Here is a 19,330-nt window from a genome sequence, read left to right as displayed (position 1 = left end):
GGAAACTAATGAACACATGTCTAAATACTCCCCAGGTGAAAGGAAAAATGCAAAGAAATAATTTATATGTTGGTATGGACTGAATTTTATTCCAATGAATTCTTACATTGAAGCATAAAATCTCATTTTCAGAGACTTTGGAGGTCTGTTGCGATGGGCAAAAGTTCAACATCTGCAGTTGAGGGGAGAGATAAAGAATGTCTGTGGTGAGCCGCTTCTGCCGTTTCTGCAGACTATGGTCGCCATTACGAGATGGCGCTGGCTCCGCTGTGGTATGTGACAAACAACTCCTTATCTGAGAGAATTGGCACATGATTTTTCACCACCCTGTGAGAAAGTTCCACGCGGCAGCTTTGCATTGGGGCTTGGGATGCTTTATTAAGGCTGGGAGGGCATCCGGGAAGGTGAGAAGAAGAAAGAATAATAAATATCAAGGGACCTGAATAAACTGCTGAGAGAAGATTCCTGAGTGTTGCGTCTTCCTTGCGGGCAAGGGGTCGCGACAAGTGGTGCCGAAACCCGGGAAATCAGAACTCTCAGTAGTCAGGGGTGGTGCACCGGTTAGTCCCCAGGTAAGTGGGATCCGCGATCAAAGCGGGGTCAGTCCCCAGGTAAGTGGGATCCGCGTTCAAAGCGGGGTCAGTCCCCAGGTAAGGGGGATCCGCGTTCAAAGCGGGGTTAGTCCCTAGGTAAGTGGGATCCGCGACTAAAGCGGGGCAGCTCTTCTGTAATGAAAGAGGAAGCCTTGCATTTTATTGCAGCTGCACCGTGTACTTTCGCTTCCGTCTTCTGTGTTTTTTTCGTTGTGTCAGTGTGCTTTTGTTGTTTGTGCTTTTTTGTCATTGTGTCATGGGTGCCACATCTTCAAGTCCGCTTCTTCTGGCCCTAGATGGCCTGTTACGTTCCAAGGGACTGGAAGTGAAGCATAGTACATTACAGAGATTTTTACAAAAGGTAGATATCGCTGCACCGTGGTTTGCATTTTTGGGCAGCCTTACTGTGCCTAGTTGGGATAAACTAGGCAAAGATCTTGATTTTGCATCTGAGCACGGCATGTTAGAGGGTGGGGTGATACCCCTTTGGAAAATGGTCCGTGGTTGCCTTACGGATGGCAGATGCCAGGAAGCACTTGCTAAAGGACAGGAGGTTTTAGAGCGATTACATGAGGAAAAGTCGGAGACGGCAGAGAGCCAAGTGACTCGGGAAGAGGGGAGTGTGCGGAGCATGACACGGGGGAGGAGACGGTTGTATCCAGATCTCAGTACGCTGCGTACACCCCCATGCGAAAGTGGGTCAGAGGAGGAGGAGGATGAGGAGGAAGAGCTCGGGAGGCTGTCTTGTCAGCTAGGGAGTTTAGCTATAGGAGAAGGGAATAAAAAGAAACCAGGGCTCAGGAAGAACGATCCCCCGGATCCACCGCCGTATGGTGGGGGCACTACGGGGAGAGCTTTCCATGCCCAAACATGGAGGGCTGTTCACGCTGAGATGGGTCTTGCTTATCCAGTTTTTCAGGATGACAACAGGGGAAGAGTCCATGAACCCTTAGATTTTAAAATTGTAAAGACCCTGGCGGAGTCTGTGCGCACTTATGGGGTGGATGCCGCCTTCACACTGACTCAGGTGGAGAATCTATCTAGATACTGTATGACTCCTTCTGATTGGGCTAGCCTTGTTCGGGCTTGCGTTTCCCCGGGTAAATATCTGGACTGGAGAGCATTCGTGCTAGAGGGCGCAATAGAGCAGGCCGCCCAAAACCATGCGGTGGGACATCCCCATTGGGACAAGGATATGCTCTTAGGGCAGGGTAGATTTGCAAATCAACAGACAGGATTTCCTCTTGAGGCATATGATCAAATTAACAACATTTGCATTCGGGCATGGAAGTCGCTTCCAAATAGAGGAGAGGTGTCTGGTAATTTGACCAAGATTCTACAAGGCCCTACAGAACCCTTTTCAGATTTTGTAGCAAGGATGGTGGATGCCGCTGGAAAGATTTTTGGGGATCCTGATAGAGCCATGCCCCTTATCAAGCAATTGGTCTTTGAGCAGTGCACCAAGGAATGTAAAGCAGCAATCACTCCTTATAAAAATAAGGGCATAGAAGCATGGATGAAAGTGTGTTGAGAGATTGGAGGACCTTTAACTAATGCAGGTCTTGCAGCTGCTGTCCTTCGGATGGCAAAAGGGGGAATAGGAGCTGAACACACTCCTAAAGAACGCCTGTCCTTAGCTCTCTTTACCATTAATTTTTTAAATTTGGATATTCATGGTCGCTCTGTGGCTGATAGACATGTGTCCCCTCAGCCCTCTGTGATTGGTTATGTTAAGTGGAAGGATGTTCTCACAGGCCAATGGAACGGCCCCGACCCCGTGCTGACATGGGCACGAGGATCTGTATGTGTTTTTCCCCAGGATCGCACGGAGCCGTTGTGGGTCCCTGAACGCCTGACAAGAAGAGTCTTGACATCAACCGACCAGCAACAAGAGATACCACAGCAACCCTGTGATGAGGATCTTCACTCTGCTACGTGCTCTGGTTCTGGTGCTGGTGCCGATGGCACAGACGACACCAATGCAGTGGTGGGCAGTGGCACGGGCTTGGCCAATGCCGATGCCGGTTCATGGTAGTTCTAGTGTCCTCCCCACTCTTTTCTCTACCTCATGTGAGATGTCTGCTCCCTGTGCCTCTCCTAGAGGGGACGTGGAAAGCATTTTTAATCGATCTCAGGTTAATCTCACAGGAGTTTTTTGTTTCAGCCTTGGAAACGCTAATTGCATTAGCCTTAAGACCAAAAATTTGACTAACTGGGAGGACCCATTGCGGTCCAATCAGGTCTCAGGGAGTATTATTAATGCTGTACTGAGCCAAGTAGTTTCGGGGAAGCAATCAGGTTCAGGGACCCCTGTAAATAGCTCTGCTTTAAACATAACTACCTTGGCTATGATCTCCAAGGTACTAATCCCAGTACCTCCTTCTTTTAATAGTACTTACAATGCCACTCATTTCAAGGCCTCTCCTTACTGTACCCCTAATCTTGGTTTCCCCCCAACATTTACGCCTTGTCAGGATCATTCTTGGGAGAAACTTCAAGTTGCTAAGGGTTTCTCCTTTTCCCCCTCTCTTAAGAGGTATGTTTATAATTTTAACCATAGTGCCAACTCCTCTACAGGAGTAGGTTGGTCCTGGTTTCAATGGCTGATTTCCAATGAGAAGGGGGCTTCAGCTGATATTTCTGCATTGGCTCAATTGCTAGGAGCCAAAACCTGGCTGGCTAATGTTTCTGGCACTGTTAGGAAAAGTGAACGAGGTAATAGGCTCACATCTGTTTCGCTCAACTCTTTGCTATATAATGCCACATTGCCTCCTGCAATGGTCTGCGTCCAATCCCCGTTCTTGCTCCTTTTGGCTAATAATACCTCATCGGGGATGCTGGATTGTTCTAGTGTTACCTGTCTCTTATCTGAGTGTTGGAATGGTTCTTGGACTGTAGCAGTGGTTATGAAAATTCCAACCTTTGTCCCAATCCCAGTCACTGCGGACCCAGATAAATTCCCCATTGTTGAACTACTTAGAGTCCGTAGAGATTTTGGAATTATGGCAGCTATAGTGACAGCTGTGGCAGTGTCTGCTGCTGCAGCAGTTACAGCTGGAGTAGCCATGGCCAGTCAAGTACAAACTGCTGCCACTATTAATCAAGTTGTTCAACAAACTTCCACCATACTTGAATCCCAAAATTCAATTAATCAACATATTTTGTCAGGGATTTTAGCTGCCAACCAAAGGATAGATTTACTTCAAGCTCAGGTAGAAGAATTGGCTGACTTAGTGCTTTTGGGTTGTGTTGATCAACGTGCACATTTATGCATAACCTCTGTCAGATTTAATGATTCCAGAAATGCCTCCCGCATCATTGGTGAATATTTGGCCGGAAATTGGTCCATGGCAGCGGAAGACATGATCCAGTCTCAACTAACTCAGATTGCTGTTTTGAATAGTACCCGCGTTGAACCAGTGACTTTGGGTCAATTCACCGATTGGATATCTTCTGCTTTTTCCTTCTTCAAAGAGTGGGTGGGAGTAGGCATTTTTGGTGCAATGTGCTGCTTCAGTGTTATACTTTGTTTGTGGTTTCTCTGTCGCCTTAAAACTCGCCATGCACAAGAAAAGGCTATGATCATACAAGCTCTTGCAGCTTTAGAAAATGGCAACTCACCTCAAGTCTGGCTTGCGCATCTTAAACAGTAAACCTTTGTCATGGTCGTTGCACCCCAAGTTATTATAACATTGCACTGGGATCGACATGACTTTCCTTGTTATTCTCTTAGTGTTGGAAAGCCCTTGCACTCTGCCGGTCTTGCTGCCATTGCACGCAGATGGGTTTTCACACTAGTGCTTTTCTATCGCTTTAAAGTCCGTGCCTTTCTTTCAGGGTGCTGTCAACTTGTTTGTCATTAATGCAGCCACAGTTCAGCCTCAGCTATCCCCCTTCGTCCACCATCGTCACGATACAGGATGCGAGGCAAGGCACTGCACTTGAGTGATCCTTGACGTGGACCTCAAGGAGAGCATGTCCTATTGCATGCGGGTTAGACGCGTCCACGCCCCGCCCCACGAAAAAAGGCGTCGGCTGATATGGCCTCGGATCTGGGGAAGGGCCCTCCTTAGGACTGAGCCATACTATGCAGCCACTTCTGCACAGTGGGATAGGACCTCTACTCTCGCCTGTATTGTTTTAATAAAACAGAAAGGGGGAACTGTGGTGAGCCGCTTCTGCCGTTTCTGCAGACTATGGTCGCCATTACGAGATGGCGCTGGCTCCGCTGTGGTATGTGACAAACAACTCCTTATCTGAGAGAATTGGCACATGATTTTTCACCACCCTGTGAGAAAGTTCCACGCGGCAGCTTTGCATTGGGGCTTGGGATGCTTTATTAAGGCTGGGAGGGCATCCGGGAAGGTGAGAAGAAGAAAGAATAATAAATATCAAGGGACCTGAATAAACTGCTGAGAGAAGATTCCTGAGTGTTGCGTCTTCCTTGCGGGCAAGGGGTCGCGACAAATGTCCATGCACTTCTGCCCTTTATAATGTTTTATTTACTCAAATCACTTAATACAATTTTACTCAATAGGTTCTTAATCAAGGAATGACAATCCTTAATGCTGAGTATTGCAATAGACATAATCAATTAAAAGCAAACAATTCTAAGTTAATTCTAAGCATTGCAAACACACTTAATCATGACAGACCTATTACATGCCGAGCTTAAGTGCTAGATTTAAAGTCCTAAACCTTAGTCTCTAAGTCTAAACTTTACAATAGCAGATGCACACTCACTCATCGACTACGGTGATCAGGTCAGGGACTGAGGCAGGCTTCTCCTGGGGTGAAGCTGATGGCCAGTTGAGGATGGGGTCATAGGGAGAAGTTGCAGCTCTCACCAGGGTCAAGATATGGCTGTAGAGTTTGAGAGCAGTGAGGAAGATGCAGAGGATCACGCAAACAATGAAAAGAGTTGGGATGTCAGTCCAGGTCTTCATAAGTCTCTCCAGCATGAGGACATCAGTGTTGGCTGGTTGAATCTCTGTTCATTTGCTTTATCATTTAAATATTGGGGCTTCTGATCACCCTTTCAATCCCTATCAGCTGCTGCCAGATTTCTCAGTGACATCATTTGACCTGGGGTTAAAGCATCTGGTCTGGTGGTCACCACCCTGATTTTCTTGCCTCTCCCCCTTAAGGGGTGAGGACAACATGACAGCGAATTCACTCTGAGCTTGTCAGGATGGGGAGAAGTGACTTGTTTATGTCAGGCCTATGCCTGATGATCATATTAGAGGGCTCCATAGGTGTTCCTGGTGAGACTGCAGATTCCAAAGTGAAGTTTTTAAATGAATTTACTTAGGTTAAGGCCTAAGGCCAATCTTACAATGTCTTTGGGAGGTAATTAGTTTCAGATGAGTTCATGAGATTACAGCCCTCATGGTAGGATTAGTCGCCTAAGACTAAATTCTCCAGAGAACTTGTTCTCTTTCCCACTGCCTTGTGAATACAAAACCGGAAAAAAAAAAAAAAAAGCCCTCTGTATGTTGGCACTTTTACCTAGAATTTCTAGACTTTGAATTGAGCAAATAAATGTTGTCATTTAAGCTACCTAGCCTATGGTGATTGTGAATGCAACTTTAGAAGATCAATACATATTTCATGCAATTTTTATGTTTTGTTTTTTATGTCTCTTATTGTTTTTGTGTCATTTTACATTTTCTATGTGTTATTTTTATATTATTCATCTTATTGAAGATTCAGTTTATTTCTACTATTAGCATATTAGTTAAACCTCTGCTATTTTTTTGTAATTGCTTTATTACATATAGTTGGAATTTATCACAGTCTTCAAATAATGATTTCTCTTTATACGTAAAGTAAGAAATTTACAAAAATGAATTTTTTTTTCTTTTGAGCTACTTTTGTCACATAGTAACTTCTACATATATTACAAACTTTACAATACTAATATTTGTGCTTCAAATAGTCATTTATAATGACATAAAACTGAAAAAAAATCTTTATTCATATATTTATCTTTTGTTCTTTTATTGTTTTTAATCTCAAGTTTCTATTTGCTTTCCATTATTTTTCCTATATATATAGAAAAGAACTATCTGAAAATGAAACCACTGATTTTTGAGTCATTTACTTATAACATCTTATAAGAGAAAGAAATCCATGACCCATAAACATTCTTCTATGTGAAATTCTGGATTTAATTTATTTGTCAGAGCTTTGATTCATCATAGTTGTAAGTTAGAAAAATGATGACTATCTCTAAGACTTTAGAAAAAAGCTTTACTGACATTTCCACTTCCTCTAAGCCTTAAAAACTAATGTCTCTAGATTGCTTCCATAATTTTATAAAATAGATAAGTCTCAAACAATGTTGTGTCTATGTTAATAAATCAGAAAATATTGCCCAAATGTTGAAAGAGTTTATGATACACATAAGTCTAATATTAGATAGGCAAAGGTTTTTCCTTTGATTTAATTAGTTGCTTAAATTTCTGCTACTGGAAATCTTCTATTTATTTTTCAGTCTTTCACTACTCTTCTCTTCATAGTCACCATAGGAGCTTCCCTAGGGTCTTATTTATTTTCAAGGGTTATATTTTATTCATTTCTTTTTTTTTTCTCTTCTTTTCAGGGCCATTCAACCACTGAGATGCATCTCCAGCCCTATTTTGTATTTTATTTAGATACAGAGTCTCACTGAGTTGCTTAGTGCCTTTCTTATAGGCAACAATATACACTGATGTCTTGTCCCAAGATTACGGTAACATAAGAAAATGCTATTTTCTGGATATTTAGTAAAATAGTAAGATGATCCATTACCACTGGGGATTGAACTCAGGGACATTTAACCACTGAGCCACATCCCCAAGCCTATTTTGTATTTTATTTAGAGACAGGGTCTCACTGAGTTGCTTAGGACCTTGCTTTTGCTGAGGCTGGCTTTGAACTTGTGATCCTCCTGCCTCAGCCTCCCGAACTGCTGGGATTACAGGTGTGTGCCACCTCGCTCAGTTTCCACTGATGTTTTTTGACCTGGTAAATACTTTGCAAACTTTTGTTAAAATTCATGTCCTCCATAAGAAGACAGATAAACCCTACAGTAATTGCATGTAAGAATGTGCAATTATAAGAAGAGGCAAAAAACCAATAAACTTTTGGTATATAGACAAGAAACCATCACAGAATTATTGGAGATAAAAGAATTTTACCTGGAGATTTTAGGTAAACGTTAGGGACTAGATGGACATTAAATTTGATTCCTTTAAGGACATATTGAGATATCTTAAGTGTAAGAGAAGAACAAAACAGTAGTTACAATCAGAGGAAATACAGTAGAAAACATTATGAGCTGATCACCAAATCTATTTTTATTTCTTCCTAGACATAACTTCCCTTTGTGGTTAACTCTGGTGATATCATTTAATTTTGGAACAGGTCCATTAATTTTGGAGTAGGTCGGGAGACATGTAGTCTAGTTGCATAGCCTAGCACCTAGTGATTGAGATGAAAATGTAAAAGCTTAATCATGATTGGCTAAGGTATAGGAAAATATTAAAAACAGTGTACTCAATATCTTAGGTAATCAATATATGTGAGAAAAGATTGTCACTCTTGAAAATCATGTCAATCAAAGAAGTTTTGTATTTTGAGGCTATCCATTAAGTACCTGGAAAAACATCTATAAAAAAGGTATAAAAATAAAGGCCCCTGTAAGGGAAGCAGATTTTTCTGGAGGCTGCGCATAACTTGCAACCTGTCGCCCCATCTCTTCTTTTGCCTATACCACTCCTCCTTCAGGACCCCTGGTCCCCACGGGGGATGGACCCTGGCATCCATTAAGAAAAATTAAAGGAATGACAACAAGTTTATTCTCAGCTCTGCCTAGTAATTTTTTATAAACAAGCCCCTATAGGGAACCCTTAGGACACAATATGCAGTTTGAATGGTTATTACTTACTCTGTGAATGATCCGATCGTTATCTCACAATGCCCAGTAGAACAAGTTTTACTTTATCCTACTGGGAATCTCTTACAAACATTAGGGGATTTCAAAACATTTTAAATACGAGTTTGAAATATAAAGAAAAAAAAAAAACTTTCCTCCAGTTTGTAGTTTCTGAGGAAAATCGGTACAGAAATGATACTGCTTCTTTCTATACCTTTCATGTTACTTCCAGAAAATGAGCATATTTCCTGTTTTCCAGTGGTTTATACAAGTTGGGTGAGAGTACAGAGATGCTTCTAGTTTTCATAATGATAGATTTGTGATCTGTTTATAAGAAAACAAATTATCTGTGTAAAAAATTAAAATCCTAGACAAAATGTTTTAAAACCCAGGGACCCAAACTCTTGGCAGACAAAAGTAAGGCTCATGTGAATATGTATATTTTAATTAGTATTTTACTGTGGCAGTAACATAATTTTAGGGAAGTTTCTACTGATTAGCATAAGAATTAAAAATTTAAATAATAATGATAAAATAAATTCAACATATTCAGAATTTATAATATGAAAAGTTTTCTTAATTGAGTATAAGTTATGCTGTTCCAATTTCACTTGTAGTTTTCAGAATGAGAAATTCTGGCTGAGGTGTGTGTGATAGAGAAGAATAAAAATGTTTTAATTTCGGGCTGGGGTTATGGCTCAACGATAGAGTGCTCGCCTAGCATATGCGAGGTCCTGGGTTCAATTCTCAGCACCACACAAAAATAAATTAAATGAATGTATTGTGTACAACCATAACTATGAAATAAATATCTTAAAAAGTTTTAGTGTCATAGAATCATGAGAATATGAGATAGTCATAGAAAATAACTTCAATAATGTCCTTTTTTGTCTCCCTGGATTTTATATATAACATCTGAGATAAAAAAAATTACAAAAGTTACTAAATCTTGGCTAAATTACACATTGCAGAATCTAAAATTAGAAATATAAAAAAAATTGATTCCTTGAGATTACTAAAAAACCTGGGCAAGTTAATTCAGGTCAAGTATATTATGGGTTTTAATTTTTCTTTAATATTTTGACCTTGTGCATGCCAGGGTTCTTCATGAATATATACTTAAAAGCAAAGATTCTAAAACCCATTCATTTTTGTTTCAGTGAAGATGGAATAAGAACTCCTAATGGTTCTTTTTATGGCTCTTTCATTCTTAGAAAAATAAAATTTCATTCATATTTTAATATTAGATGAAATCCAATTTTCTGATATTTTCACATAATAAATTTTTAATGTGTGGAGATATATTAACAATTTTACAACTTTGTTTTAAATTTTTTTCAGAGATTATTTATAAATCATCAAAGAAACTGCCATACTTCATGCAAGCATTAGCTAAATATTTGGAGCAGTGACAACAAATAAAGTTCACTGGAATAAATTTAATAAGAATATTAATGAAACAAACGGAAAAGAAACCAACTCTGAAAAACATTTTATTGTGTTTGAATTCTTGACTTATATAGTTATGGTTAACATTAGAGTAGTAAATCCTGTCTACTCTTAATGCTCAAAAGCATTTACTGATTGATCATATCCAAAGAAATATGCTCATTTCCCTGAAGGTTATTTCCAAATTTAACTGCTTTTTAGGTACAGAAAATTAAACATGATTACTTACCAATTATACACTGTAATTTTCAGTGTCAAAACATCTCCTTTACTGTTAATGTGTTAGGGACTACACTGTCACAAATTTCTTTATGTATGTTCATAATGTATATGACATATATAAGCATATTACATAATTTCATGAACAATAATCATATTATATGATCTTTACTTATGGAATGCTTATCTTGATATCTTCCTCTTGCCCTTTCCTCTACTTCCATATGAGAAAAGTCAGTGTTTGAACTTTTGTTTATTTCTTATATTTTTCATCATGTAAAAGATATTTTAAAAAGCATCACTTATTTTATAATAGTGAAATCATAATTATTTACTTGTTTCTGTATCTTATTCTTCTCAGATAAAATACATTGTAGTAATTCTCAATGTAGTTGGTCTAGTTCATTTCTTTTTAATGGCTAATTTTTATTCTACATTATGATTGTAATGTGATTTAACCACTTCACTGTGGAAAAGTCTGATCTTTATCACCATGACTAATAATGCATTGTGTATTCTTTGTATATTTATGTTTGCATAGTGATGTGCTTATTTCTAAGGAATTTACAAAAGAAAATGGTAGATTGAAAGATATAGTTTTGCTTTTTTAATTAACAGAACCCTATAAAATTGCTTTAAAAAGGCCATGGCTATTACTATTTCCACAGTGATATACTAGGGTATCATTTTCTCATATCAGTCAGCAGTGGAAATTTTTATACATTTTAATTTATGTTAAAATAAAAAAAGGTGTGTGTGTCTGTGTATTTATGTGTATGTGTGTTTATTCATATGACATATAGAGTTAGGCATCTTTAATTTAATTTTTTAATTTTTTAATTTGTTCACTTGTATATATGTGTTTTCATTGTTTTTTACTTATTCTACTTTTGGATTGTTTTCCTTTTTTTTCTATTTGTGCCAATAATTTTTATAATATAGACACAAATCTCTAGCTGTCATATTTATAGTAAAACAAATTTCCTAATTTGTTTTATGCCTTTTGTCTCTATGAGATATTTTTTCTTATATCTTATAATTAGGTAATGATAGTTTTTTTTACTGACTTTCTTAATTGTGGAAGAAATTTCTATAATTCATATGTTACATTATCATACTGTAAATTTTATTAGAAAAGATCTATGGTGTGAGATAAGAGTCTAACTTTATTTCTAGAGACAGAGCCAACAATCTTAGAACTTTCGATTAAACAAATCAGTCTATCCTTGAAATATTATTGCTTACATTAATTTCTATGCATATTGAATCTATACTTTTTTGTCTATTCTATGCAGTATCTTAATGTTTTGACTATTAAAACTTTAAATTACAGTTCTATATTAATTAAAGTAATCTTGGCTATTAATACTATTTATATTCCTGGAAAAAATAAACAATGTTTTTTGCATGAATTTTTTTAAGAATTTATTTTCACAATACTTTTATTCTTTTATTTTTATACAGTGCTGAGGATCGAATCCAGGACCTCACACAAGCTAGGCAGGTGCTCTACCATTGAGCTACAGCCTCAGCCCTTCACATGAATTTCAAGATAAGCATATGCAGTTCTAAAACTTTGTTAGACTGAAAAGATTTGCATTAAATTTATATGTCACTTTAGGTGAATAATTATGTTAATATATTTGATTATGAAGAATTTTGAGTTTGTTAAGTAGACAAAGATAAAAATTTTAAACTATAAAGATGAGAAACACCTCTCACAAATACATTAGTCACACAAGAATGTTACCAATTTTATATTTCTCATTGAGCATTTTCTCACTTGTTCTTTCATTTTAGTGATTATCCAGGTCAAACATGGCAGAAGAAAATATGACTCTGGTGACTGAGTTTGTTCTCACAGGACTTACACATCATCCAAAGCTGAAGATGCCCCTGTTCCTGGTGTTCCTTGTGATCTACCTCATCACCATGCTGGGCAACCTTGGCTTGATTGCTCTCATCTGGAAGGACCCCCACCTTCACACCCCCATGTACTTATTCCTCAGTGGTTTAGCCATGGCTGATGCAAGCACTTCATCCTCTGTGACCCCCAAGATGCTTATCAATTTTTTATCTAAGAATCATAAAATATCCGTAGCTGAGTGCTTTACTCAATTTTATTTTTTAGGTTCCAGTGCTACTACAGAATGTTTCCTCCTGTTAGTGATGGCCTATGACCGCTATGTAGCCATATGCAATCCCTTGCTGTATCCAGTGGTGATGTCCAATAGCCTCTGTACTCAGTTTATAAGTGCTTCATATTTTGTTGGTTTTCTGCATTTAGTAATTCATGTGGGTTTGTTAGTTAGGTTAACTTTCTGCAGGTCCAATATCATACGTTATTACTATTGTGAAATTTTACAGCTGTTCAAAATTTCTTGCACGGATTCTACAGTTAACATGATCGTGCTTTTAAACTTTTCCGTCTTTATACAAGCCTTCACCTTTTTAAACATTATTGTGTCATATATCAAAGTCCTCTTTGCTATTCTTAAAAAGAAGTCTGAGAAAGGCAGACGCAAAGCCTTCTCCACCTGCAGTGCCCATCTGCTCTCTGTATCTTTGTTCTATGGCACTCTGTTCCTTATTTATGTTTGTCCTGGGTCTGGACCAGTTGAGGATAAGGAAAACATGTTTTCTTTACTTTATACAATAATAATTCCCCTGTTAAATCCTTTTATTTATAGCCTGAGGAATAAAGAAGTTATAGGTGCCTTGAGAAGACTAATGAAGAAATAAATATTTGTCAGACAAGTTTCATACTATTTCTTCTTTAGGAGAAAAAAGAAAAAATAATAAAAATAAAATCATAAATATTAGCCACTAGAGGGCTAATATTCTGTGAGATTGGTGAGATATGGGTGAATGAATCCAACTCCATATTTGCGGTCCAGTGCCATATTTAAATTACTTTTCTTATGGATTCAGTGAACACTTGGTAACATTACCCATCATTACCTTATTTAGAATTATTGTGCTACACTTTAGCTAAGCATTTAACTTTTACAAATTACCTATTTGCTAGGGACTTCCAAGATAATAGGTAGTAATTGACAATCTTACTGAGAAATGGTGAAAAATACATATCGAGAAAATCTCTAATTGACATTCCCATGTATAGTTACTTGAATGAGTCTAGTTTACCCTTCTGAACCTATGAGTTAATAAGGCTTTCTGATTCTTTGGCATACTAAACAACTCCCCTAGACCATGAAAAAAAAGTAAAATTCTGCTCCTTGGTAGAATACATTCCTGATAAGAAATGTACTATTTAGTGATACAAAGCAGCAAAACGTAGAATTTCAAAAATAGTTGAGCTTGGTGGTGCATGCCTGTGATCTCAGTGTCTTAGGAGGCTGAGGTAGGAGAAATTCAAGTTCAATGCCAGCCTTGACAATTTAGTGAGACCTTAAGCAACTTAGCAAGACCTGTCTCAAAATAAAAAAATAAGAGCTGGGGATATAGCTCAGTTGGTACAGTGCTTGCCTTGCATGCACAAGGCCCTGGGTTCAATCCCCAACACCAAAAAAAAAAAAAAAAAATTATTTTGGTCAAAATAAAATGATCTGGGGTATGGCTCATTGTTAATTGCCCATGGGTATAATCCTGAGTATCCCCCCCAAAAAAAAAATTTTTAAAAATTCATCTATATATTTCTAGATCCATCTGTATAAATATATATCTAGATTTATTTAGGAAAAAAATGGGAGCATAAATTAAAATGTGTAGCTAAAAAATTATTTCAATTTATATTTATAATTCCACATGCTATTTTTATCAAGAATATTGCTATACGTATTATACTTAATAATTCAGAAATTTAGGAATATTTTAGTGCAATCAAAAGAAATTTCCCACAACAGTCTTACAAAGAAAATACTGTTCCTATTAGTTTTAGTAGGAGCTGCTGAGCAGAATGAAAGGAAACAAGATCAGAGAAAAGAAACTGGATTAATATTTAAAGATAGGCGCAATAAATTGTGGCAGCAAATCCCTCTATATATACACACACTCTCTCTCTCTTATATATTATATATATATATATATATATATATATATATATATATATATATATATATATATATATAATTTTACATATATACATGTACATAATATATACATATATATAATTTTTAAGTGATCATGCCTCTGTGAGGTAAATTAATGGTTGAGAATTTTACATTTTACATTTTTTTAATACCTTTATTTTATTTTTATGTGGTGCTGAGGATTGAACCCAGTGCCTCATGCAGGCTGGGCAAGTGCTCTTCCTCTGAGCCAAAACCCCAACCCCAATATTTTACATTTTTACATAGACATAGATGATACAACTCTTAAACAATTATATTTCTTTAGCAATCTCTTTTTCCCCTAGCATATTTTTTAGAAAATATAATCATATTGAAAAATAATTAAGTTTAAATTTTTGAAAAATGAAAATATGATTTTTGTTCTACTATTTTTAAAACCTCTTTTGCATTTGTCAAGTGAATAGCTCCAACAATTACACTAAATGTGTTCTGCAAAGGTTTAGCTGTGTGATATCTTTTGTTACTGAAATCTGTTTGTCATATGTAGATTATTAGAAAACAACTTATTGGTATAATCATAAATTAATCTTATGACCATACAAATAAGTTTATGATTAATTTATATTAATTTGTTAATTAATCAGGGACATTCAAAGATGTATGATTTCTCAATAACAGAATTTCTTGTAAAATGCCTCACATGATTAAATTTATTGTTTTAAAAACTATCAGTATTTGCAGGTAATTTCTTGCAATATCATGCAGTCTCTTAAAATCACTTTTTTTATTTAGCAAAATAAATTTCTAAAATTGACTGCATATCTTCTTAAAGCAATTTCCTAAATACTTTTTAGATTATATAAATTTATATAAATTTATTTTTTCATATACCCAGTATGTCATACTTTATTTAAAGAGCTGGTTAGAAAAAATGTTACTATTTTTATAATCTTTTATTATTCCTAAAATTATACCAGGAAACATGAAGTCATATCAGGATTATTTTTTAAAAAATTTCAGCATTATATTACTTTAGAAAGAAAGGCTTAACAGTTTTAACTAGTAGTTTTTCTTCCTGTTTAAGAGTCTCTTGAGTAATTGGCATTTAGACAATCTTGCAATGTCAACTCAAGATATGCATCAATTCAGAATAAATTTCTGGAATTGGTCCTGAATTGATTGCTAATTTGTAATGTTCCTGGGTATATTATATCATTGGTCAAGATTCTTTATATATTATCTGTATTTTATATGCTGCAGTTGTACTGAAAATAGAATTGAGGAAGACATTCCTCAAAGTGCTAGGTGACAAGCAAATTACTTGAACTGAGAGACCATGAACCTTGCAACTTCCCTGGGTGGATTTGATTTATACCTATCAGTTTGCATTCTGTGATTGAGACTTGGGAATCTGCATGTGGTATTCTTGCTTAAAGGTAAATAAACTTAGAAAATGCATTTGGCTAAATAAATACTGGGAGAGTCTATAGCACCTTGTGAGTTTGATTGTCATGGTATGCATGAAGTCAATAGTCATCGTCTTATGATGAAATGACCAATATGCAATAGGATGAGAAAGGAGGATCTTTTGAGACCGGTCCAGGGATAATTGCCGTTAGGTTGAGGCTATTTTTTGAGGCAAATTAGGACAAAAACCTTATAAATGGGATCTAGATGATATAGTGTCAAACCTGTAGGATTAAACAGAATGAGATAATAAACAAAGGCAAATAGGAAAAATGACCAGAAACATTGCATGATTCTTATGATAGCACTAGTGAATGGAAATCTTATCAGAAGACATCAAGAAATAGACCTATGATTTAGCAAAGTGATAAGTCATAAAATGTTTCCTTGGAACCTGATATAAATCTCTCATGAAACCAGAAGTCACTATACTCACTGTCCAAGTGTAGGAGGACAAGTCCAGATGACCGTAGAAACTAGAGAGTCTTATTAAAGTAGGGATATCTTGCAACAGATAAATTCTAGAAACTTGCAACAGATAAATACTAGATTTTATTTGTTCACCTGGATACTGAGATTGATGAACAATGGACATATATTTTAATGGAAGGGAACACATTCAGGCTGAATGGAGGGACTTATATAGCCTGGTTACTCTGAACTTTAGTATAGTTTTCTCATTCCAGATAATGAAACACAGTTATTAAATTGTCTCTATGCTAAAAAGGATACCTGCCCAAATTTTTCATCTAATGATAAATGAGAGATACCTTCAGAGATCATATGAATGTACCAAAAGAACCCATCTTAGACTGAATATAAACAAACAATAGAATTAATCTAAATAGAAAACATTTCCAACTCTGAGGACAATTTGATGCTTTGGTGGTAGACACCAGTTACATTAAATTGTCTGTGGCACAATGGGAAGTATAAAAATAACCTCTAGAAATATCACCTCTATCTGAGTGTCTTATTAAATTTGATACTTTTGATAATGAAGGAATTAAATATTGCCTGATGATTTCTTATTACACACTAGCTGTGTATACCTCTACCAATTCTGATTTGACATATGTATGAGACCTTTTTAAATTGTGAAGTTTTCTCTGTGATGATGATTTGATTTTGAACTAATTAAAACCACATATCTGGACGATACCACTAAGTTTGTGCCTTAATGAAAATGATTGTAGAAGCAGGATATAAATTCATATTGACTAATTATAGAGCAGTTCTGATAGCCTGTAGAAAAAAGACAGTTTATGATAGCTAGCAAGAATCTACTGAGGACTAAATGAAATGGTTCTACTGGAAGTCTTCTCTGTGACTTAAAACAGGTCTCTTAAGAGGTATGACAAAATAATAGTGTCTGAATGATGTAATAGAGTTGCCCAAGGATCTATAATTTTATTAAAATATCATGATAAAGTCAACCAATTTTTTTTCATTTTATAAAAGCATCCAATACATATCAGAGATAATTAATTCCTCCAGTGTAAACATATAACTTGGTTCAATATCTAGAATTGATCCCTGTGTAAAAATATTAGTTTTCATTGATATTATGAGAATTTATATCTCAGAGGACAAAGACACCTAGTAATTTAGAACTGCAGTGACATATGTGACTAAACCAACATGCCCAATAAATTCAGCTAAAACACACAGCCTTGTGCAAAACATAAGATTTGGGGAAATTAATTTAAATTGAGACCATACTAGACATTTTACCAATAATATATACAAATTTCTGTTTTTGCAGACTTCACAGATCAGAAGACAGCTATCTGAATGTTGGTCAGTGTACTGACTGCACTTGGATAGATTTAGTCCTTTACTGAGATATTAAATAGAAATATAAGTTTTAGGACAAAGCCTAAATTTTAAGAAAATTATAAGTGATATTCTGAGCAGACTCCTTGGAACCATATTATCCTAAAGCATACATCATTGCAAAGTTGTCTCCTCTTTCATTGCATGAAGATTGAAGCTTATGAAAAATATCAATTCTGCCACACAATGATATCCATCAGAATTTTGAAATTTAAAATTTCTTGGTATGTGGGTAGGAAAATTTGAAAGACAAATGTAGTATTGTTGTTAAGACTTGGTGGAACTAGATCCCTCCATGGTAAGAGGGCAAATAATTTTAAAATTTGAGATAGTTATTGTGTTACATGCAATGCCAAGAAATATGTTTAAAATATGACGATTCAACAAAACTCATTGATTAAGTGAAAAGATCATATATAGGGGTATTCACTAATGGTGGCTCTAGGAAAACTCCTTGTTTTCATGATCAAATAACACCCCTGCCACTGCCACTGAATATAAAACACTCCAAGGAAATATCAACTTCTATTGATGTATAATATAAACCTTAAGATTCTTCCTCTGCTAAAGCAAAACAGGCTGCATAGTTCATCAATAGAAGATCCATATAATCCAACTTTAGAAGTCTGAAGCCACTTACATTACAAATAAAATACAACATACTAGTAAAAATATTGTAAAAAGACAGAAGTAAATAGGTATGATAAGGGCAGTCTATGGGACCTTTGTGAGTCTTGTATGGTGACTCAAAATGTGTCTTAACTATAATGGTTATGTGTTGAATTTTCAGCTTCACCAATGCTGCGACTAAAGTCTTGGGGATTGGATCAATGGATGCATATTAACATGGTTATCAACATTCCATTGCAATAAGGTGTGAACTTTACTGTAGCTAATGCAATATCGTGCAAAGATGTTTAATACATGGACTTTCATATCCCTCCCCACTCAGAAATTAATTATTTGAATAAGAGCTATAAAAGACAATGTAAATGACTGATTATAAAGCCAGGTTTAGCTGGGTTGACTGTGACTATCTGCATCTGAATATGGAGCTTAGGAAAGTATAAGCATGTTTGTAAAGTCTGTAAGATACTGATAAAAGTAGTGAAGCACAGAGATATTTATTATCATTTGAATACAGCAGTCTCCACAAAGCTTAGTGACTAAGATATAACAAACCTGTAATAAACACCAGTATGTGTGCCATCCTTTTTCACCTTATTTACTGTGGATTGAAATTTTTGTTTATGTTGACTAGAAGCACTGAAATGTGTTTGTGTAAATTTTCCCCCTCATTGATTCTTTTTCACAGTTGTTACACAAACTGGAAAGTTTAAAGAAAATTTGCCAAAGTATCTTTTCATCCTAAAGATTAAAGTCTAGAAAGGGTTCTTTTAATTTATCCTATGAGTGAGCCAACAAACCATTTATTTTAGTATCAATGTTATATGAGGAAATATCAACTTATATCAATATATACTTACTAAAGAAAAGTAATATATTTGACAATAGAGTACAAAAAAATACATGTAGGTTAAAAATTTCTTGGGTAAGAAAATCACACTATATGGTAAATTGAAGATTTAAAGATAAAAGTCTATATTAAAGATGAAAGTCTGTATTAAGAATATTCATATAACACAACCTCTAAGTACATATTTTCCTCTTCTTTATTGTCATTAGATTTAAACCTGATAGGTTACAAAGGACTTAAAAACAGCATACTATAGGGACACAGCCACATAAACGTTTGTAGCAGCACAATTCACAATAGCTAAACTGTGGGGCCAACCTAGATGCCTTTCAGTAGA

General features: G+C 35.9%; 1 protein-coding gene across 1 annotated transcript; it reads left to right on the top strand.

Annotated features, from left to right (window-relative positions):
* The first annotated feature begins 11,988 nt into the window (after positions 1-11,988).
* Positions 11,989-12,921, top strand: LOC114099034 (olfactory receptor 5AC1-like). Its single transcript, XM_027943254.2, has one exon. It carries the CDS (start codon positions 11,998-12,000, stop codon positions 12,919-12,921), a length of 924 nt encoding a protein of 307 aa, XP_027799055.1. The 5' UTR covers positions 11,989-11,997.
* Positions 12,922-19,330: the final 6,409 nt, after the last annotated feature.

Source organism: Marmota flaviventris, chromosome 8, assembly GCF_047511675.1.
Source record: "Marmota flaviventris isolate mMarFla1 chromosome 8, mMarFla1.hap1, whole genome shotgun sequence".
In the NCBI taxonomy this organism is placed as follows: Eukaryota; Metazoa; Chordata; class Mammalia; order Rodentia; family Sciuridae; genus Marmota; species Marmota flaviventris.
The sequence above is the reverse complement of the archived record's forward strand: the minus strand, read 5'-3'. Positions and strand labels throughout refer to the sequence as shown.